Source organism: Cupressus sempervirens, chromosome 1 (assembly GCF_028749045.1).
Source record: "Cupressus sempervirens isolate cs-2001-9-10 chromosome 1, ASM2874904v1, whole genome shotgun sequence".
Taxonomy (NCBI): Eukaryota; Viridiplantae; Streptophyta; class Pinopsida; order Cupressales; family Cupressaceae; genus Cupressus; species Cupressus sempervirens.
Window position 1 is genome coordinate 636,404,632 of NC_143118.1, and position 23,505 is coordinate 636,428,136.

General features: G+C 36.3%; 2 protein-coding genes across 7 annotated transcripts in view; one reads left to right on the forward strand and one right to left on the reverse strand.

Annotated features, from left to right (window-relative positions):
- LOC149579537 (transcriptional corepressor LEUNIG-like) overlaps positions 1-23,505 on the forward strand; it is a 119,563-nt gene that overhangs the window by 90,820 nt on the left and 5,238 nt on the right. The gene's annotated exons all lie outside the window — the stretch shown is intronic.
- On the reverse strand, positions 11,621-13,719 carry LOC149579539 (uncharacterized). The gene is made up of 6 exons (XM_089815537.1): positions 13,361-13,719; positions 12,917-13,215; positions 12,377-12,774; positions 12,056-12,279; positions 11,758-11,945; positions 11,621-11,661 (listed from the first exon to the last, which is right to left on the reverse strand). Exons 1-6 carry the CDS (start codon positions 13,717-13,719, stop codon positions 11,621-11,623), a joined length of 1,509 nt encoding a protein of 502 aa, XP_089671663.1.

Consider the following 23,505-nt stretch of genomic DNA (forward strand, 5'->3'; position numbering starts at 1 on the left):
GTTTATCTTGAACAACCTGAAGGTTTTGAAGTAAAAGATAAATAGTCCTAAATATGTAAATTAAAAAAGGCATTATATGGATTGAAACAAGCTCCTTGAGCTTGGTATGAACGGATAGATCATCACTTAACTAAACTTGGTTTCTCTAAAAGCATTGCAGATCCTAATCTATATTACAAGGTAATACAGGGGGATATGTTGATTATGGTTTTATATGTTGACGATCTTTTGATTATAGGAGAAGATCATCTTATTGACAAATGTAAACAAGATCTTATGTTTGAATTTGAAATGAAGGACTTAGGAATACTTTACTATTTCTTGGGACTTGAAGTATGACAACATTATGATGAAATCTTCTTAAATCAAGGGAAGCATACTTTGGACATACTCAAAAGATTTGGCATGTTGGACAGCAAGGCAATGATGACGCAGTGCAAGGTAGGAGAATCCCCAAAGGAGATGTCCTGGTCCCCAACAAATAACCACACAGTGGAAATAGAAACAATAATGCAAGATTTGAAGTCAGGTCACAATAATTTAGTCATAGCTATAACTGATTACATGCAATGTGCCGGTTGTAAGGCCTTCTTCATTACAGCCAAATGCAAAGCAAGTAATAGTTCTACAAGATCTCTCAAGATCCAATCCAAACGTGGCTAGTCTAGATCTACACTTTGGTAGAAAGCCTCCAAGATCTCAACTTGTGCTTGCAAACCACCAAGCAATCTTCTTGTTTCCCAAGCCTCAGCTACTAGCTCTCTTCCAAATTCGCTCCTCTACCACCTCCTCTTCTCCAAGATGGATGAATAATGACTAAAGACTTCACCACAACCCCTACTTATACCAATCTAAGCCACAAGTTGGTTCAGAATGCTAAAAACTAAATAAACCTAACATTAAATGCTTGAAGAGCCACAAGTCGGCCTCCAACAGAAATTAAATGCCAAATATCTTTAAAGGCTTACAATAATTATTAAATACATCAAAATTAACTACCCAAGACCCAAATAGGTCTACTCAACCCCACCAATTCCCTTAATAATGCAGGATAGCCAACCACCCTAGAATGCTCCTGCATCAAATGAAGACTCCTATGGAAACAAATCTCAAAAAACTAAAAGAAGCAACAAACGATTTTGAAAATGTTGATCCTACTCTATATTGACAAATGATTGGTTCTCTAATGTATTTGGTAAACACAAGGCTTGGCATCTTTTATGCTGTAAATGCTCTTAGTCAGTTCATGTATGAACCCAAAAAAACCCATTTAGTAGTAGCAAAACACATTCTCAGGTACCTTAGTGGTACAATTTGATATGGTCTAAAATACACTAAGACTGAACTTAATCTAAGCGGATATACAGACTCTGACTGGGCAGGAAATTCTGAGAGTCGTAAGAACACTTTAGGATGTTTTACTTTGGGGTCAATGATGATATCTTGGTTTAGTCGGAAGTAGTCTTTAGTAGCCCAGAGTTCTACAAAATCCGAGTACATAGTTGCATCCATGGGAGCAAGAGAAACTGTATGGTTAAGAAAGTTTCTATTTGGATTGTTCGGAAAGCCTCTTCCACCTATTACTATCTATCGTGATAACCAAAGCTGCATTAAACTATCTCTTAATCTAGTGTTTCATAACAGATCAAAACACATCGAGATACCATACCACAATGTTCGAGATATGGTTCAGAGGGATGTAATTGAGTTGAAATATATTAGTACAGAGCATCAAATTGCAGACACTCTTACCAAACCACTTGCTAAAACAAAGGTGGAGCACTTCCGTAAAGAACTTGGTATGATTGTAAAATTTGAGGAAATGTCTCAAAAAAATTGATTATTGTACAATATATATATTTTATGAAATTATGAAACTTGTGTTGATCATTGAGAAGTGACGACTTTAAAATGATTTCACTTGTATTGGGAGAAGTTATTGTAAAATGATGATTTTTCAATAACTCGTAGCATGATTCATTCATGTAAAGGCTTTATCTTATAAATCAACAACTAGGTGTTAGATATCATTAAATTGGTTATCTACAAGTTGCTTATTTAGATATATTTTCGGTACTTGGTGAATATCTTGCCCTGATATTCTAATAGGCCAATACCACACAGAGTGCTTTATGAACATCATTCAATAGATGTACTGATAGGTTGTTACTCGAGTATTTTGGTGAATATCATTTGATTGATATTCTGATAGGCCAAATACTCATTAAAGAAGTCTTCTGATCAAAGTCTTCTTGTGTGTTGAAAATAAAAATAGATGTTTTCAATTTTTGTTTGTCCTACTAATCTAAGAGGGAGTGTTAAAGTATAGATTAATTAGACTTAATATTGAAATTATATTTTAATATTACCTTTTGTTCATTGTATCATTTCATATATATATTGCTGCAGATATATATTATAATATATATATGATTTAATAAAGGTGAAACGAATTGTTATCAACTGCATTGGTTTGACTTATGATGGAGAACATTTGTTTATCGGTGGTGACTATTGAGTCACGCATGATAGATGTGACTCAAGACCCATAGTCACCCAATCAATATCATATACACATGAGGATCTCCGCCTGTTTTAAAACACACAGTGGACACATAATATTCTGGTCTTCAAGAGCGATACAAATAACAGGATTCAATTATATCTGCTGTATATAGATCCCTGCAAATTCGTGATTGTTAAATTAGTTATAAGTTCTGATTCTTATACTGTGACAACATTATTAGAAGAAACAATCTGACAGTAAATGTATTTATCTGATTACATTAACATTTATCTGATTACATTAACATTTACATTGAGGATTGAAGGCAAATGGGTATTGATAATTCTCCAATCATATGTACAAGAAGTAAGCATGGGTGATTGAAGATATCGCATGAACTAATCAGAAATTAACTGAACCATATATCTGGCTGGACAAGTATATACATTGGCAAGAGAGTTTTCCTTCAGATATTTTGGCTGGAACCATTACATCTATACAGGTGCACGACTTTGTATTATTAATTCTTCATATTTCTGTAACTATCTCATTAAAGAATTTTAAATCATTATTCCTAATGATTTGTTATTTTCAATTTGGGGAAATTACATTCTATGGTAAATTGAATCAATTATTATGTCCACTGTACCAATTGCAGTTTAACTAAGAAAAGAAACCATAGAAAGAAAATTCGCAGGATTTTACAATTGCCTTAAGACTACTTTCAATCACATCCCTCTTAATCTAAGTTGCTGGTTCGCGTTTAGGTTCAGGTTCGGAGAACTGGTTCACTAGCACAGCAAACTGAGTTTGTTGGTACAAAAACATGTAAAAATTCTCTCTTCTTTTATATATATATATATATATATATATATGTATATGTATGTATGTATATGCATGTAGCCTAGAAGCATTAACTAAGAGTAGAATGTCCCATATTATCATAAAAAAAAAACAAAAACACCATAAACTTGTAATCATAGCATCATATCAACTTATTTTGAAATAATAATATTGAGTTCTAGTATTGTTGTTTTGACTTTCAACAATTGGAACTTATATTAAGTTTCAATCATCCAATGGATTAGCTAAATCTTCATCTTCTTTATCAAAGGCATAATTATTACGAATTATTACGAAGTACTTGGTAAATATTTGCTTAATATTAATTAACAGTTATCAAGAGATCAATATATACAAAAGAATGAACGATGTTTCCTTAGGAAACAATTGTAAAGAATAGAAACATTCTATTCTAGACATTGGAAACTAAATATTAGAAACATTCTAATATTTACAAGAGATTACAATAGATAACCATTAAATAAATAATAATAATAATAGAAATTATCTATTATCGCAACACCCTCCCTTAATGGTTAATCTATCCACAACACCAAGCTTTCCTCTAAATTGGACAAACTTATTTGGACCAAGAGGCTTGGTGAGAATGTTTGCTGTCTGATCTGCTGTAAGAATCCAGTGCAATTCAATTGTCCCATCTTCAACTAGCTGCCATATGTAGTGATAGTGAACGTCCACATGCTTGGTTCGTTCATGGTAGATTGGATTTCGAGCTAACTTGATAACTCCTTGGTAATTAACAAACAAAGTTGTTGGGCTTGTTTGTGACATTTGTATATCCCCAAGCATCCAGCGAAGACAAACAAATTCACAACCTTCCTTGACCGTCCCTGTATTCAACCTCTGTAGAGGAGAGACAAACTACCCAGTGCTTTAGATTGGTCCATGTGACAATATCAGAATCCAAATTGAACACATCTAGAAGTTGACTTTTATCATTAACAAAACTTGCTCAATCTGAATATATGAACCCACTGAGTTTAGGATTAGAACTCCGAGAGTAAAGAAGTCCATAATTAGTAGTACGCTTCACATAATGAAGCACACACTTTGTTGCTATCCAATGATCAGCCTTAGGAGCTATCATAAAATGTGAGATGTATTTGATTTCGAAGCTGATATCGAGTTTGATAGCAAAGAGGTAAACAAGGCTGCCTACTAGTTGCTTGTATATAGTATCATCACTTGGAGGAGAATCAGACTTGGCTGATAACTTCAGACCTTTCTCCATGGTTGTAGATGCAAGCTTGCAACCCTACATACATAATTTGTCTAACAGAGCCCTAACATTTTTGGATTGAGAAATGAAAATACTAGTAGATTGTTGCCGAACTTCAATACCTGGGCAATAATGCATGGGCCCAAGGCCAGTCATATCAATAGACTGGTATGAAATTTGTTTGATTCCGTGAATCGAAGATGTCGAACATCCAACGATGATTAGATTAGCCATGTAAGTGATAGGAAGGCTGATGCCACTGTTAGTAGTCTTGATGTATAAATTTGAGTCTAAAGAACTCCTCTTGAAGCCTTGATCACTGAGGTACTTATCATTTTTTATGTACCATGCCCTAGGGGTTTGCTTCAAACCATAGAGAGCTTTCACCAGTCTAAGAACCTAGTGTTCTTTACCAACAACCTTGAAACCAAGAGGCTGCGTCATGTAGACTTTTTGTTGTAGGTCGCCATTCAGGAAAGCAATTTTGATGTCCATCTAATGTACCTTCCAACCAAGTTGTGCTGCCATGGTTAGGACTAATTTGATTGTGCTCATCTTTGCAGTAGGAGCAAAGGTCTTCTCATAATGAATTGCCTTGATGTTGAGAAAAACTCTTTGTAACTAAATGAGCTTTGTACTTATCCAAAGTACCATCAAACTTTTATTGATTTTTTAAACCCATTTGCAACCAATGGGTTTCTTCCCTGGTGGAAGTTCATAGAGGACCCAGGTGTTATTTTTCAACAAGCTTTGGTGTTTAGATGTCATGGCTTGTTCCCACTTTGGAATTCCTTTAGCCAATGAATATCTTTGAGGTTCAAACACATTGTGAATGTTGGCAATGAGAGCAATGTTAATTGACTCTGTAGGTTTCCTCTTTTTTCAAGCAATTCTCCCATCAATGAGCTCATCATCTCAAAGATTAGCAAGTGTCTTAGCCCACCACTTAGGCCAAAGAGGAGAACGACCAACATTAGTATTAGGAGATGCTCTATGATCAGGTTCCTTATCAGAAGAATCAAGATTAAACTTAGGTGAAGCACCTACATATCTAGGTGATCTTGCAGAAGAAGCCGAAGGTGTCTGTACAGGAATCATTGGTATAACTAGAGCTGTAGGAGAAGTTGAAGGTGTCTGTACATGAATGCTGGAGGTGCAGGAGATGCTAGAGCCCTCTCATTAGGTGGACCTAACAAAAGTCTAACTTCGAAATATGAGTCTTCATAAGTTGGTCTACTGGATTAGGAATAGGAGAAACATGCATGAATGGTTATTACTGCTCATCAAAGACTACATCATGACTGTACAAGAGATGAGATGTCTTAGTGTCAACCAAGCGGTAGGCTCTGCGAAGACTGTTGTATCCAGCAAGCATGAGTTTCTAACTCTTTGCATCCAACTTGGTGCGTGACACATCAAGGATCCAAACAAAAGCAAGAAAGCCAAAAACCTTGAGGTGATTGATTTTGGGCTTGCAACCTGACTAGGCCTCTTCTGGAGTCTTACCGTTGACTGCTACTATGGGTGACGGACTGTAGAGATAAATTGCAGTGTTAACTGCTTTTGCCCAAAACTTTTTCAGAACATGTTTGTGTTCAAGTGCAGATTGAGCCATCTCAGTGATTGTTTTGTTCCAACGTTCAACTACACTATTCTGTTGTGGTGTGTGGGGTGTGGTTAACTGGCGCTTGATGCTATGAGTATCCAAGAAGCTAGATTTTCATTAGAACAAAATTCCTCCCATTGTCTGACCTAAGAGTAGTAATAGATTTCCTAGACTCTTTTTCAACTAAAGGTTTAAACTTCTGAAATACAGTAAGTGCTTCGAATTTCATTTAAAGAAAATATACCCACATTTTTCTATTGAAATCATCAAAAAACAATAGAAAATACTTGGACACAAGAATAGGAGTGGTCATAGTGCCGTAAATATCGACATGAACAAGCTGAAGTACTTGAGAAGTTCGCCATGAATCACAACTGGTCAAAGGTGTGCGATGTTGCTGCCCAGCATGGCATGCATCCATAAACTCCGAGCTGTTGAGTTTGAATCTTTGGCAATTTGAAGACAAGCTCTTCTCAAGCAAGATGAGAGAGAATGTGCACATTTAAGTGCCCATACCGTTGATGCCAAAGTGTGCTGATAGAAGATTGACGAGCAAACATAGCTAAGTCTCCCGAGAATCACTAGAATCAGTAAGTTTGAAAAGACCACGATCCTCAAGACCCATTGCAACAATAGACTTAGTCGCCCTCTCAGTGATGGTGCACTGATATGAATTACTCAGTCACCCTATCCGTGATGGTGCACTGATATGAATTGAAGGTGACATCCAACTGTGGAGAGTGTTGGAGCAATTGACTGATTGAGAGTAGATTTAGTTCCATACCTAGAACATAGTAGACATCGAGGAAAATGAGATTCCTCCCAACACACTGAATCTGAATGTTGCCTTTGCCAAAAACGGTGTACTCTTCTCTGTCACCAAAAATAACAGAATCTGAATAAGGCTGGAAGTTAGTGAACCAGTCTTTGTAGTTGGTGAAATGACTAGAGGCGCCTGAATCAATACACTAGGCAGACAACTTCACATATTTGTAGGTTTTTTAGCCATGAAGGCATACAAAGCACATTTTGTCTGCTTAGTGTGCTCTGCATTGTTTGCTTTAGTTTGCAAATCAAATTGCTTAGATTGGGCAGCTAAGCGTTTTCAACATTCAATCTTCATGTGACCAAACTTGTGGCTATAGTTGCATTGAATGTTCTTTTTCGCAGGGCCTTGTGAAGCTGGAGCAGAGGGCTTCTGTTGAGAAGACTGCTTCGAATGAGACTTGCCTTTATCCTTCTAAAAGGATTTAGCAGCAAAGGCTTGCTCTGTGGAGGTGGAGATGGAACCGCTATCGAACTGTTGTTTTCACTGGTCTTGCTGAAGCAGAAGTGTGCAAAAATTGGTGAACTTTAGATCAACACTAGTAGAAGTCATGTTGAGAGTTTCGATAAAATGCTCATAGGACTTGGGTAAACTTCTGAGGGTTATGACCACAATGTTCTCTTCCTCCATCTTGCGTCCAATGTCAAGCAATTGATCACAGATTTCTTGAATCCTATTTAGGTGTTTCTGGAGTAATTTCTACTCGTCCATGACAATAGAAAACATAGTGTTCTTGAGAAAGAAGGTTTTGTTTGTGCTTGAAGTCTCATAAAGTTTCTTGAGTTGCTCCCATATCTCAACAACTCTTTTGACGGATGGAATTTGAGGGAGCTGATCGTTAGCTACAGATAATTTGAGAAGCATCACCATCTCTCGATTATTCCGAACCCATGCAGTCTGTCTAGAACCATCTTGAGTAGGTCGAGTTGTAGTACCCAAAACCACCTTATTGCGATATGTGAAGATGGTTAGCATCCCCTGCTTCCACGTGCCATAATTGTGACCATTGAACTTATGATTTCCCTAGAGCAAAATATTAGTCAGAGATGCCACATCACATTTTCCAGTGAAAAAACATGAAATCTTGTGAGGGCACATACTTCAAGGAAAAACAATGGAAGACTCAGAGAAAATGAAGAGGTACCCAGAAGAGAGCTCAAAAAACCTAGAAAGAATATGCTGTTGGATTTGGAATCTGCTAGCTTGAAAATTGAGGCACTCATAAAAATGGACAAAACCTAGTTGAACTCTCAAATAACCCACCAAGAATCTATAAAATTATTTTGGATTGGGCACAAAAAATTAGGGTTTTGAACATAAACATCTTGGGCTGAAAAAAGCTTGAAATCAATGGAAGATTTGTAGAAAAAATGCAGTTGCAAGGTGCGGATCTGCTATTGAGGGTTTGAGAAACCCTAGATGCCTTCAATAGAGTAGAAAAAAAGTGAAAAGCGACCTTTTTTAATAGGAAAAATGGAAAAAAAACTGGCCATGTGAGCAGATCTTGGCTGCAAAAAATGATCCCTAAAAAGTCACGTTAAAATTTTTTTTTAGAAGAAACATGCGTGGTTTGCAGATAATATTTAGGCAGAAAATGGCATCTACAATACCCACGACTACATTGCAAAAAAATACAGTACCCACAACCAGAGTAAAACTAACGCCCAACTAGAAACCCTCGTTGGGTTTTTCAAATCACAACCCCAAAAAGGATGCACAGAAAAAAGTTCTTTTTCATAAATCTAGGAAAAATTCCATTCGATAAGTTTCAAAAAAAGAATGTTTTTTGAATAATTTTCTCTGATACCATATTACGAAGTAATTGGTAAATATTTTTTTAATATTAACACTGATCAAGACATCAATAAATACAAAAGAATGAACAATGTTTCCTTAGGAAACAATTGTAAAGAATAGAAGCATTTTATTCTAGACACATGAAACTAAATATTAGAAACATTCTAATATTTACCGGATATTACAATAGATTACCATTAACTAAATAATAGTAATTATTTGATTCATAAATAGTGCCAATGCCAATGGTATCAAGTCCACCAATAACATTGTTGCTTTCCAAGTCCTCGAATGCTTTTTACTTTTTTACTGTATGGAGAGCTCATTTGTTTGTAATTAACATCCTACTTGAAATATTTTAAAAAGGTAGGCTTGCAACTCCCTTCACCTATTGAAGATATTGTTTAATGTTTAAAATATAATTTCAGTGTGGGCATTGTTCACTCGATTTGTCTCACACTAGGGAGTAAAAGTTGTTTTACCGACATGTTGATTTGTATTGGTCAAAAACATGTGGATTTGCACTGGTTGGAAATAGGGTTTTCAAAGAGAATCCTTCAAATAATATCATAATGCTGCGACAATAGTGTAATAGTGTAAAGCTCACTACCTCAAAGATCACCACCACTAGTTCGTTACTTCTTTTCTTTTGCAATAGGGTTTTTGAATTTGGCTTGGAGTTGTCAAATAGCTATTGAGATTCATCGATATAAAATTTATTGTTCGTTACGGTTTTGGTCGAATTGCAGATGCTCTATTCAGGGTTGTAGAGACCTCGCTTTGTGGCCGTTGATCATGCTTCTTTGGATCTTGTTGTTTCTCTGAGTGTTGTTGCTCATGCCTCTCTTGGTGTTTTTTGTTGGAAATGACAGTGATGGCTCTTGTGTCCATACCCGTGGTCATTGCGCTTCATTTGATTTTGTTGATAGATATTTTCTTGGGTGCCTCTTGAAGACGAAGATAAAAATTTTCCCAGACACAGGGAAGCTTTGAAGCTTTAAAGTCGTTTGATTGTATTTGAACCATAGTAGGTCATCAAAAGTGTTGCAGTCTCATAGACACGTGCAACTTTAACATCAATTAATAATGTTATGTGAAATTGTGTGGTTGGTGACAAGTGCTTGTTGTGTTGAAGGAAGAAGATTAAAGACATTCAGGTAGCTTGGGTGTGTAAGGCTTTGTAATGTCTTTCGGCTTGGGAAAATCTACTGTTCCAGAATGTGCATTTTGGGAGTTTTATGATGAGGCATTTCTTTTTTAGGCTTTGAAAGTGGGCTGTTCGGTTTCCCAAATCGTCGAGGGCTTCTGAAAGACATTGTCTAGTTGTTTGAAGCATTTTGCTAGTGTTTATATGCTTTCGTAAAATGTGCATCGGCTTTGGACATCTATCTTTTTGGGGAGAAGAGAAATTATCGCGTAATCCATGATTAGATGTGTTGGTTGAATGCACATTCTTCTCTTCTAAAGGGAAAATTGACAACCCAAGCCATTGCTGCAATCAACTTGACTTTTTTGTACGTTAATTTTTCCATTATTTTTAGGGGCAGGGATACTTTCCATGCAATTGAATCATTGTTTAATCCAGTTCCAACATATTATCACGTCCATTGCGTATTTGAACCTTGGGAATCAGCATAAATGCTTTGTTGATTTAATTATTTCACCTTTGTTATTTAGTAATTTGACATCTCCTGTTTGACGAGCAATTCTTTATAATTTTAGCGCATTATAAAAAATGGGGTATTCAGGATTAACAATGCAAATTTTGAGAAAGAATCTAGGCTTGCAAATTGTTTTAGTGTTGAATTGAATGCATTAAATGTTCAGTTTAATGGGGAAAACTCAAAATGCATTGTGTTGCTTTGTAGCATAGTTGGAAAACTCGCCAAATGCAAAAACTCGCCAAGCCCCCCAAAAGTTTAATCGGGGAAAACTCGGCGATTTAAAAAAAAAAACTCGGGAACCTAAAAAACCGCTGAAATTTAATCAAAAATACATTTATTTTGCAAAATTTAATGAGAAGATGCATCTAATAAGTTAATTAAAGACAATACAAAAGAAAGAAACAAAGTTTAGATATATATAAATGCATAATGCGTACAAAATTGCATTCTCATGCAGAATGCTCATGGTAGGAAGCAAAATAGTAAATTACTAAATAGTTTCAATCTGTCAAACTAGAAGTAAATACTAAAAGTCTAAATACATCAATACAATGTGACAATGCCAATCACATCTTCCTCTTTCCACTTGCACTAGCAGGAAAGCGAGGGGGTCTAGTCCTAGAAGAAGTGCCCCGCACTGGGATAGGGCGTGAGCTGCGTGACTGTGAACTCTGTGGCTGTGCCCCCTCGCTCGACGTCCCTACTGACTGGCTCGGCGTCCTAGAAGAGGATGCATCTCCACCTAATGGTAATGTCTGATCCTCGCCTGAATCATCATCATCCTCGTCCTCATCCTCAATGTCATCCATAGTGAACTGAAAATCAGTGTCAACCTCCCCCTCCATGGCCTGCCTCTCCAAATCAGCGATCTCATCTGATGTAAAAAATGGACTTGGCTCCTGTGCTGTCCAATCAGAATAAGGATCTATCTCATCTAGATCAAGCGGACCAGGTAGTTCTAACAGCTGTGACTTTTTTATGCGCAACTTAAGATTATAGTGCACATAAACAAGGTCATTAAGCTGTTTTTGAGTCATTCTGTTTCTTTTCTTTGTATGGATGGACTCAAATAAGCTCCAATTGCGCTCACAATGGGATGAGCTACAAGGTTGGGATAGGACTCTGAGAGCAAATTTCCTTAAATTGGGGGTATTGCACCCCAACTTGCCCACCAAGCATCTGCAAAACAAAATTTAAAAAGTTATAAAGCAATAAAAAACAAAATCAGAAGCACAACTTATCAATTAGCAAAAGTTTTAAAGTTTGACGCTTTACCTGGTGCTTGAGTAGATCTTGCTCTCTTTGCTAGCATAGAAGAGAACAAAGGACCCCTTGATTCCACATAGATTTGTTGTTCGGTCACAATAAGGTCTCTCTCCTCTTCACTTGATATCATTCTCTCAATGCATTTAGAGAGACCTTCCATGACCTCTCCATTAGGATCTGAGTAGGAATCATCAGCCCTAAAACAAATAGAAAATGATATCAAGTCTTACTACACAACCTTAAAAAGTAAAGTAAAATAAAGACTTATTAAAATCCCAACTTCAAGGACAATCAATTATCATAGTACCTGAATTTGGGATTGAGGAAGTAGCCTGCTGCATGAATAGGTTGGTGGAGCATATTGTTCCACCTCCTATCAATTATTTCCCAAATGGGGTCAAATCTGAGACTGTCCCCGTGATAGTAACTTCTAACAGCCTCTTTCGCCCTATCCATGGCCTCATAAAGACCTCCCATTGGGGATTGCTGCCCATCAAATGTGCGCAAGACTAGAACCAGGGGCAAAGACATCTACATTTGAAATTTGAAAAATACAAATTAGTTAATAACATAGTAAGTTATGAATTGAAAATGAAACTTGAATAAACTAAAAATATAATGAAGTTACCTCCACAATCTCCTTAGCCTTTGCAAAAAAGCTATCATCAAAGACTATTCGTGCCACAGCTTCTCCTTCGGGCTTCTTTGAGTAAGGTGAAGCAACCCAATCAGCACACACAAACATTTGCTTCAAAGCCAATATGTGGTCAAGAATACTTTGCAACGTCAAGAAGACCGTTGCAAACCTTGTCATAGCAGGTCTCATCAAATCTTTGCCTTTAGTGGCTTTTCTCATCAAACTGAGAACCCATGGGTGATTATAGATATATTTCGTGACTCGCCTAGCATCTTCCACAACTGGACTCACCCAATCAAGTTTTCCTATGTCCTCCAAAAGAAGGTCAAGGACATGTGCTGCACAAGGTGACCAAAAAAGTGTGGGATGCCTCTCTTGGAGGATTCTACCTAAAAGATTAGCAAAAAATCAATAATCAGTAACAAACTTTCCATATTTAGTATTTACAAATTACATCAAATCTAAATTGAATAATACCATAGCATTACATTCATGATTCATATTGATTCAAATATAAAAAATTAAATCTACCTGCTGCCACATATGCTGCTGCATTATCTGTGATTATTTGCACCACATTCTCTATTCCCACCTCCATGACAACATTCTCCAACAGTAAAGCCAATGTGGCTGCATTTTTCACTTTGTTGGAGGCATCGACAGATTTCCAAAACACCACATCATCTTTGCAAGCAATCAAGAAGTTAATAATGGTTCTACTTCTTCCATTTGTCCACCCATCAGATAAAATGGTGCAGCCATACTTCTTCCACTCTTTCTTTTGGTCTTCTATCAACAATCTTGCCCTACCAACCGCTTTGTCAAGCAACCTACAAAATTTAAGTGTAATATTAAATAAAGTGTAAGTGTTAGTAAAAAATTAGGAAATAAGTTATAACAATTAAGATTTAAAATATAACAATGAACTAAAGTGAATCTCAATTATTTACAATTACTAAATAGTAAAATACTAACCTTCCACTCATATCCTTGCGATTAGGCGGCTTGTACCCTTTGCCTGATATTGTCATTGCATTCACCATATTGACCCAATAGGGACTATCAGCGGCATTCATTGAGATATTGTTGAAAAACCAAAAATCAGCTGCTGCAATATCAGTTTGCTCATGCACCTTCTTAAACCATGCAGTGCCCTCTAATGATGGCTGTGCTCCAGGTGTATTCCTGGGCACAAAATAACCACCTATCCCTGATGGGGATCCGGATGGTGATGATGAAGAAGTGGAACCGGTAAAAGAGAAATTTTGTTTGCGGATCCGTGGGCCACGAAGAGATCCTGGTATGTTCTCAAGTGCTTCTTCTTCCTCTTGCATATCAAAAGGAGCTCCTTCAGATTCAGCTATGGCTGCCCTCATAGATAATTTTGCCCTCTCCCTATTCAATTTTTTCTCTTCAGCAGCTGCAAGTAGGGCATGGATGAATCTTTTTTCTTCATCAGTTACCTTGAGACAAGGATTTGAGTCATGTTTCTTTATGCCTGCAAGGTGGTATTTGAGGCGGTTTATGCCTCCAGAAATAATTCTCTCACAAGGAATGCATATCACCTTGCCAATATCATTTGGACTTGGAGCTCCATAGGCATACCGCCATGCCTTATCTCTTGCATTTTTAGGCCGAGTGCCTATATATCCAGATGGGCATGGTGTTTGTGGCCAGTCTTCTTGCGGGTTTGTCATGTTTTCTTAATGCTTGTCCGCTGCCCTACACATAAATAATTAAATTTATTGAAAAACGAATAAACAAAGTTAGAACTTAGAGTTAGAACTTAGAAGCTAGAAGTTTAGAACAACTAGCCAGTAGGGTTTCAACTTTCAAATGATTTGAAATCATTTACAAACAACAACAAAAACAATAAAAGCTTTGCTTAAAACTATAAAAAGTTTTCAAACAATGATAAGATGAACATACCTGGAAAGAAATTTCTCTTCTAAATTCGGTTAGAATCCTCCAAAATCCACTCCAATCTGCCTTTAATCACTTGCAATCAGCTAAAACCTTCTTTGCTCCACACAAATGAAAGAAACAATGCAAAAAACAATGCATTTTGACCTATTTAGGCGTCTGGCCGCGGGTTCCCTGAACTGCGAGTTTTTTTACATAACTCGCCGATTACTCGGCGAGTTTTTGGACTCACGCCGAGTTTTTTGGCAGGCGAGTTTTTGGGCGATTTACTCGTCGTCCCAAAATACTCGGCGAGTTTTAAAAACTCGCCGAGTAACCGGCGAGTCTTCCATCTATGCTTTGTAGTCTTAGAATCTAAATTTCGGGTACCATTTGTTAAAAAATGACAGGTCTGAAATTGGGGTCCAGCTGGGCTAATTTAAAATAAGGGTTTAGAAGATCTTTTCAATGGATCTTTAAGGACGTTCATGTTTTAGATTAAAAGTTGTTGATGTAGACTGAGGTTACAAATTTACATTAGTTTTGTAGGACTCTTTGTCGGTTTCTAGTAAATGATTTTTACTATCGCATTGTCGTATAATGACGACCCTAATAGTGGAACAGGGTTTCATCAAAATATGTAATCTTTTCGATAAAATGCAATTATGTTCAAACATTTAGTCACAATTTTTTTTTTCATTATTTAGGTATCATGTAGTGGTTTCTTTGAAAATATGGTACCAAGTAATTTCGGGGCCCAAAATATTTTACTCTAGCGGAATTTATTTCTTGTGGTATTTTGAATGAGTTTGGTGGTTTTTTTAATTTCCACATCCATGCATTTGGGCTTTGTGGACCACATGAATTTCATACCACATTCAAACTAAGACAATCTATTATAAGTTCAAATTTCTAAATATTTAAACAATAAGAATAATATAATATTAATTTAAAGTATAATATATAGATATGACATCAAATATATAACATTTAAATAGTAATTAGTTTAAATAATAATTAATTGTGGTAATATTTGTTTTGATCGGTGAACGGTCGAAGCCTTGTATTATATTGAATAAAATAAAATTGAATTTATAGAATTCTCCGTTCAAACAGGCACTGGTAGGAAAGAACGGAGCAAAAAAACCTCCAATCTCACTCGGGACCGAAGTCCAATATTATACAATTTAAAAGGGGCAAACCCCAGTTTATATGAAACTTTGTACAGGTTTATACAAAATTTGATGAAACTATTAATAACAAATAGACTTCCTTGGAAAAGGGGGACATAAATCAAAGGAGAGGCAAGGTTCCGAGCTAAATTCATTAAGGATCCTGCCATGAAGAAGTGATCCACCAACCATTTGCACGACAAAATACAACTATCTCCCAATATGGGATTAGTACCAAATCAATTTGATTAGAAAAAATGGGAGGAGTGAAAAGACCAATCAACATACTAAGAGACTCTTCCTACAATAAGAATCCTAAATTTACCAATGGAGTTAATTAATTGAGTTTTATAATATGCTTTAAATGAATCTTTATCTAAAATCTCATCCCTTATCCTATTCGGTTTACTGTTTTTACTTAGAGTGGATTAGATATTCAGGGTCCTTATCTAGTTCAAATGAAGAGATCAATCAAGATTATATTAACTAATTTCAATAATTTAAGATTTTCATCGATTCATCTTATTCTTATCATATACTTGTGAGTTTAAGAGAAATCCGAATCAATAGCCAACTTGAATCCATGCATATTGCCTAAGGTTATAAAATAATTAGTAGCAATGGAATCGATAAACACCTTGCACTACTTAAAGCTTAATGAGGTGCAAACTAAATCCATAATGATGAAGGGGAAGAAGTAGAGCAGTGGTAATCAGACAGAATACAAATTCAAGCATACAGGCCCAAAGGTTTATTTTAAATAGCTCACAAATACAGATCAACTTAATATTCTAAGTCTCCTTCATTAATTATTACTGAGGAAATGAAATCAATAAAATAACAGATCATAGATCAACATTAGTAGCTAAAAACCACCAGCATTTGTTCAATAATGATTATAATCTTTAATAACAAAGATCTAGCTCATTCCCAAAACACTAGATAGAAGAAATCAAAAGGGAACATAGGAGGCTTCAATCCAAGCTAGGGTAAGGCATCAACTAAAGTGATCAAAAAACCTAGAAACATCGTCAACCGGGTTAAGGATCCTATTTCACCTCTCCTATTTGATAGCCCCTCTGAACGCCATTGTCCTCACTTCCAGAGCGTGAAAGAGGGCAATTGAAGACTCTATGCTCATAGAGAAACTGTTGGTTTTATAAAGAAAGAAGAGCTAAAAAAATATTTAGTACTCCAAGCCTTAAATAACAGATGGCGACTCTCGGGTTGTTGAGCATTGATTAATGCCTACTCATATGTGTGTAGAATTATTAAAATACACTAAAAGAGACTATACTTAATGTTTCATGATTGTATCTCACATGCCTTGTAAATGTAAGTAGATTTACTTACTACGAATGTCTGTCTAATAACTACTTCTTATAAAAGTGCATCATACTTCTACTAAACTATCCTTTGCTCTAATCTTAGTATTCTACTTAATTCTGTCTTGCTAAATATATAAAGTCTTCTCCCTCCACTCCTTTATTTGCCAATTTATTAGCTTCTAAATTCCCTTCACGATAAATATGTTGAATTCTAATCTCCTCAAATTGATCTATAAGATTAAGTACACTTTCTAGTTGAGCATTTAATATCCAGTTTAGTGTTTGTTGCTTTCTAATTGCATTTAGGATTATTTGTGAATCCCCTTCAATAATTAACTTCTTAATATACTTTTTTATGCTTAATTCTAATCCCTCTTTTAATGCTTCCAGTTCAGCTATAATATTAGTTACATTACCTAATGGTTTAGCTTGTTTTAATATTCAATTTCCGTTTTCTGATCTAACCATACAGCCCAATCTTGCTTTCCCAGGATTCCCTTTAGAAGTTCCATCAAAGTTCAATTTCTTCCATCCTATCGGAGGTGCAACCCATTTACATTCTTTCCTGGCTATATTATCCTTTTTAGGATAAACTAAGGGAATATTAGAATAATATTTATGTTTCTTTTTAATGCTCTCTATTGTATCTTATTGTATCTCTATAAATATTAGAATGTTTCTAATATTTAGATGTAGTCTAGAATAGAATGTTTCTATTCTATTCGACTCTCCTTTTTGTACATATAGATCATTTGATCTCTGATTAATATGTCAAGTATTCTGCCATTTATGTTTGTAACATGCTATTAGAGCCATTATAAGGAATATTTCAAAAACTCTTATAAATTCATGACTGAAATTTTCAAAATTCTTTGGGTTTGCTTTATTTCAATTTTTTTTGAAAATCTGGGCATAGTCTTTTTTGAGTGCAGTTTATGGTGTCTTTCTTGCACAAATAGAGCCGTTTTTTACTTCACAATCCAAAAATGACTTCATTGGTGGAAGCCAACAGCGTTTTGTTTAACAAATCCACCATTATTATCAAGAAATCTGAGGTTTTTTTTCAAGCTTTTTTCAGCCAGGGCCATTTTTTTTCAAAACCATAATTTTTGGGCTTGGAATTTTTTTTTGATTACAAACTCTTGGTGGGTTTTTCAAGATCTCAAATGGTTTGTCAGATTTTTCTGGGTGCCTCGATTTTTGTGCCTCAATTTTTGAGCCAGCGGATTTGGATTCTGACAACATATTATTTTTGGGTTTTTTGAGCTCTCTTCTTGGTACTTCTCTGATTTTTTTGGGTCTTTCATTTTCTCACCTTGAAGTTTGTGCCATTTGAGATATTCACATATTATGAGCATCTGTATCAGCTGCATCAGAAATCAAACTCAATTAAAAAGCAAGCCAATGCTGCCCAACACTCAGAGCAGAAAGAATCTATCTACCATGCCTTTATGGCCAGCATACGTGCAGCTCATGTGAAATCTTCTGCCTGGTACATAGATTTCGGTGCCTCCCAACATTTCACTCACAGGCGTGATTGGTTTGTTGAATTCACTCCCTATTCTGACTTAATAATCTTTGGAGGCGGCGAGGAATACAATATTGTCGACAAGGGCTATGTTCAGATTTAGATTTAGTCCGGAGGAAGAAGACTCATGTTCCTCAATGTTGTTATGTTCCTGGCATGAAACATAATCTTCTGTCTGTTAGATTATGAAGCACTCCCCTCAGTTGGATGTCGTTTCCAGTGGAAGTAAGATTTCGATTTTTGATCGTGCTTCTCGCACTACACTTGCTGTCGGTCTTGAGGATCATGGTATTTATAGGCTTGTAGATTCAAGTGATTCCCTTGAGCGTGTCTTCATCACCAAATCATCCACTCTTAGCAGCCTTTGGCATCAACGATACGGTCATCTGAACATTCAATATCTAGCACAACTTACTCGAGATGATTTAGTCTATGGCTTGCCTCATATCCAGACCCAAAACCTTCGCATTTGCGGAGCTTGCTAAGCAGGGAAGCAACATAGGACACCATTTAAGAATGGTGAATAATGGCGAGCATCTAAAGTACTCCAGGTGGTCCACACTGATGCATGTGGTCCTATGAATACTCCTTTTGTTATTGGGAATAGGTACTTCTTACTCTTTGTGGATGATTTCAGTCGCAAAACGTGGGTATATTTTCTTAAGCAAAAATAAGATGCTTATCCTGTATTTCAGCAGTTTAAAGCCCTAGTAGAAAAAGTCTGGTTCCCCCATCCGTACTCTTAGGACCGATAATGGGGGGGGAATTTTGTTCTTTTGTTTTCTCTGCCTTAAGTACTACTCATGGCATTAGACATCAGTTCACCACACCTCACACCCCTTAGCAAAACGGTGTCTTAGAGCGTCGAAACCGTACCATCACAGAAATGGCTAGGGCTATGCTAGAACATGGAAATGTTCCTAGAAAATATTGGGCAGAAGCAGTATCCGCAATTGTCTACCTTCTTAACTGGTCACCCACCCTTGCACTTAAACATAAGACTCTTGAGGAAGCCTAGTCTAGTTGCAAACCTAGGATCAACTATTTGAAAGTTTTTGGCTCTATAGCATATGTATGGATTCCTGATGCAAAATGCACTAAGTTGGATTCCAAAAGCCAGAAACTCATGCTTACAAGATACAGTCACACACATAAGGCCTACAGACTGATTGATGTAAACATTGATCATTTTATCTTCAATCGTGATGGTGTATTTGATGAGGAACTCAGACCATTTCAGCTCTTTGTCTCCCCGCCGCATTCTGAGATTCAGTCTTCAACAATCTTTGACTTGGGTCCTATTTTTTATGAGTCATTTGATGCTACCGATACACCACCTCAACCACCTCTAAATAATACAGCTCTAGCTCCAGCTCGTGCTCCAGTTATTCCGACAACATTTTTGGCTCCTCTACTCTTCGACCAAAATGGTGGGCTCAAACAATTAGTGATCTTCGTCCTGATGAACTCATTGAGGGTAAAACCTCCAAAAATAATAGCATTTAGCACAACACAGTAAATGTTGCTCTTATGGCCAACATCCACAGTATCCTTGAGCCCCAGACATATGCAGAGGCCAAAGGAATTCCAGAATGGGAACAGGCAATGGATGCTGAGCTTCAGAGTCTTCAAAAGAACCACACCTGGGTCCTTTCAGATCTCCCTCGTGGGAAGAAACGCATTAGTTGTAAATGGGTCTATAAGGTCAAGTACCATGTAGATGGTACCTTGGACAAATACAAAGCCAGACTTGATGCTCGAGGATTCACCCAACGTGAAGGCATTGACTATGAGGAGACTTTTGCCTTGACAACCAAGATGAGCACTATTGGCCTTCTTGCCATCGCAACTCAGTATGGTTGGAAAATTCATCAGATGGATGTGAAGAGTGCTTTTCTCAATGGTGAATTATAAGAAGAAGTCTACATGATGCAACCCCCTAGGTTTCAAGGTTGCCGGTTCAGAACCAAAAGTATGTAGACTCTAGAAGGCCCTTTATGGTCTTAAATAGGCCCCTCGGGCTTGGTACATAAAGATTGATCAGTACTTGGTTGCTCAGGGATTTTAGCGTAGCCTGTCAGACAGTAATCTACGTATTAAACACTCTGGTAATGATATTGTTGTCCTTGTCTATGTGGATGATTTGATCATTACTAGGAGTTCAAAACATTTGATTTCAGAAATCAAATAGGATCTGTGTAGAAATTCTGATATGACAGATCTCGGATTGCTTCATTATTGTTTGGGTATTGAGGTTTGGCAGACTGACAATAGTATTTTTTTGTCTTAGTCCAACTATGCTAGAAATTTGCTTGACAGGTTTCGAATGTAGGATTGCAAACCTACCTCCACTCCTATGGAGACTGGTTTGAAATTGTCCACACAATCTGATTCTCCTCCTGTAGATGAAACACTCTTCAAGCAACTAATAGGTAGTCTCATCTACCTTACTACTACTAGACCTAATCTCAGTTTTGCAGTTAGCTACATCTCACGGTTCATGACGAATCCCAAGATTGATCATTGGATTGTAGTGAAACGTGTGTTACGCTATGTACATGGTACTTCAGATTATGGTCTCCTTTACACAAGGAGTGCTACTCCTCAACTCGGTGGATTTACCGATTCCAATTGGGCCGGCTCAGTTGATGATAGGAAATCTACTTTTGGCTATGTGTTCAATATCGGATCTGCAGTAGTTACTTGGACCAATAAGAAGCAACAGGCACGGGCACTCTCCTCTATAGAAGCAAAATATAGAGGAGCTGTCAAGGCAGCTTGTGAAGCAATTTGGCTTTGTTAGATGCTTGCAGATTTGCATATTTCTCAAGTAGGTCCAACTTCTTTGTTTTCAGACAACCAAGGAGTACTCAAACTTGCCAAGAACCTAGTGTTTCATGAACGAACCAAGCATATAGAGCTTCATTGCCATTACATCCGACAATTAGTAGACGATGGATATATTCAGGTACTCTATGTCCCTACCTCAGAGCAACTGACAGATATTTTCACAAAATCCCTTGGTCCTGACAAGTTTGTTAAATTTAGGGGATCTATTGGTGTAGTAAATAGATTGAGCATTAAGGGGGGTAATTAGAATTATATTTATGTTTCTTTTTAATGCTCTCTATTGTATCTTATTGTATCTCTATAAATATTAGAATGTTTCTAATATTTAGGTGTAGTCTAGAATAGAATGTTTCTATTCTATTCGCCTCTGCTCTTTGTATATATAGATCATTTGATCTCTGATTAATATGTCAAGTATTCTGCCATTTACGTTTGTAATAGGGCGGATTAATCAAATGCAGCTAGTTTTCCTCATATTCTCATCCCATACTGAGAATATACCTTCTGCCTTGTGTGTGTTCTTGAGATGGCAATTCATAACTTCTGTGATGGCTGTTGTGACTTTATTGAATTTTTTTATCATTTATCTTAGTTCTAAATTTTGAAATATTCATCTATTTCTTTCCTTCCATATTTCCCACATAACGATTGCAGGTGTAATATTCCATAAGTTCTCATGTACGCTAACCCTATTCTTAATAGGTCAACCTCGAAGAAATCCCTTGATATCTTGAGGTATAGGGGATGTCCAATTCAATTTATTCTTAACCCAATACCAACAATCTTGCGCAAAGGGGTACTTAAACAAAATATGCTCCATATTTTTAGATTCATTTTTACATAGACTGCATTTGGATGGTCCTTCAAATCCCATTTTAGAGAATCTATTAGTTGTAAGAATCTGATTCTAAATTGCCACTCAAATAAAGATACCAGCCTTAGGTAGGCATGTTGAATCCCAGCACAGATCCAAGGGTATAGCAATATTATCCCATCTTTGTGAGTTAATTATAAGATCATATTGTAGCTTAACTTTGTATATTCCATCATTAGATGCCCCCCAAATGAGTTTATCTGCTTGATTATTGTGAATCACAGATCTACCCTTGAGGATATTTTCAAGGATAGTTTTATCTATACTTGGAATATTAATATTATCCAAAGATTTCCATACCCAAGTCTCAGTCTCATCAATCTGGATAAGTGTTTTGGCATCTGAAACCTTGGGTCCCCAAATATTTGTAATGACATTGATGCTATTTTTGGATATTCCAAAATTAATAATTGGGGGTTGACCATCCCATGAATCATCCCAGAATAATGCCTCATCACCTCTACCTAAATCCCAAGTTAGACATTTTCTAACCAAAGGCCTACACTTCATCATAAAATTCCAATTTTTAGAACCACTTGGTGGATTTCTGATTCTAAAGAGAGAGAAAGGGTTCTAATGGATTAAGATATTTATTATAAAGCATTTTTGCCCATTTTTTATCTTTTTCCTTGTATAGATGCCATACTAGCTTTGCTCCTAATGCCTCATTTTGCCAACTGAGATTTTTTATACCCAATCCTCCTTTATTCTTAGGATGACATATCTTATCCCATTTTATTAGTGCTTGTTTCTTTTTCTCTTTGTTCCACTCTAGAAATTTTTTTTATGTTTTCCTTGTAATTTTTTTGTAACATTATTCAGTAGCGGAAGGCAAGTTACAGGATAAGTGGGAATAGCTGACAGAACAGATTTAGTTTTTGTTACTCTTCCAACTTTAGTTAGCCATTTTTCTTTCCATGATTCTGTTTGTTTTTCTACTCTTTCTAAGATATTGTCCCATCCTTTTTTTTACTCCTAACCCCTTTTTCTAAGTATATCCCTAAATATTTGCATGGAGAGTTACTCTTTTTGTATGGAAACTTTTAATTTGAAACATGAGCGTCTTCAAGGATGTTCATGTTTCAGATTAAAAGTTGCTGATGTAGATTGAGGTCACAAATTTACAATAGTTTTGTAGGACTCTTTGTTGGTTTCTATTAAATGATTTTTACTATTGCATTCTCATATAATGACGACCCTAATAATGGAATGGGGGTTCATCAAAATATGTAACCTTTTCGATAAAATGCAATTATGTTCAAATATTTAGTCACAATTTTTTTTTCTTCATTATTCAGGTATCCTGTAGTGGTTTCTTTGAAAATATGGTACCGAGTAATTTCAGAACCTAGAATATTTTACTCTAGCGGAATTTATTTCTTCTGGTATTTTGAATGAGTTTGGTGGTTTTTTTAATTTACACATCCATGCTTTTGGGCTTTGTGGACCACATGAATTTCATACAA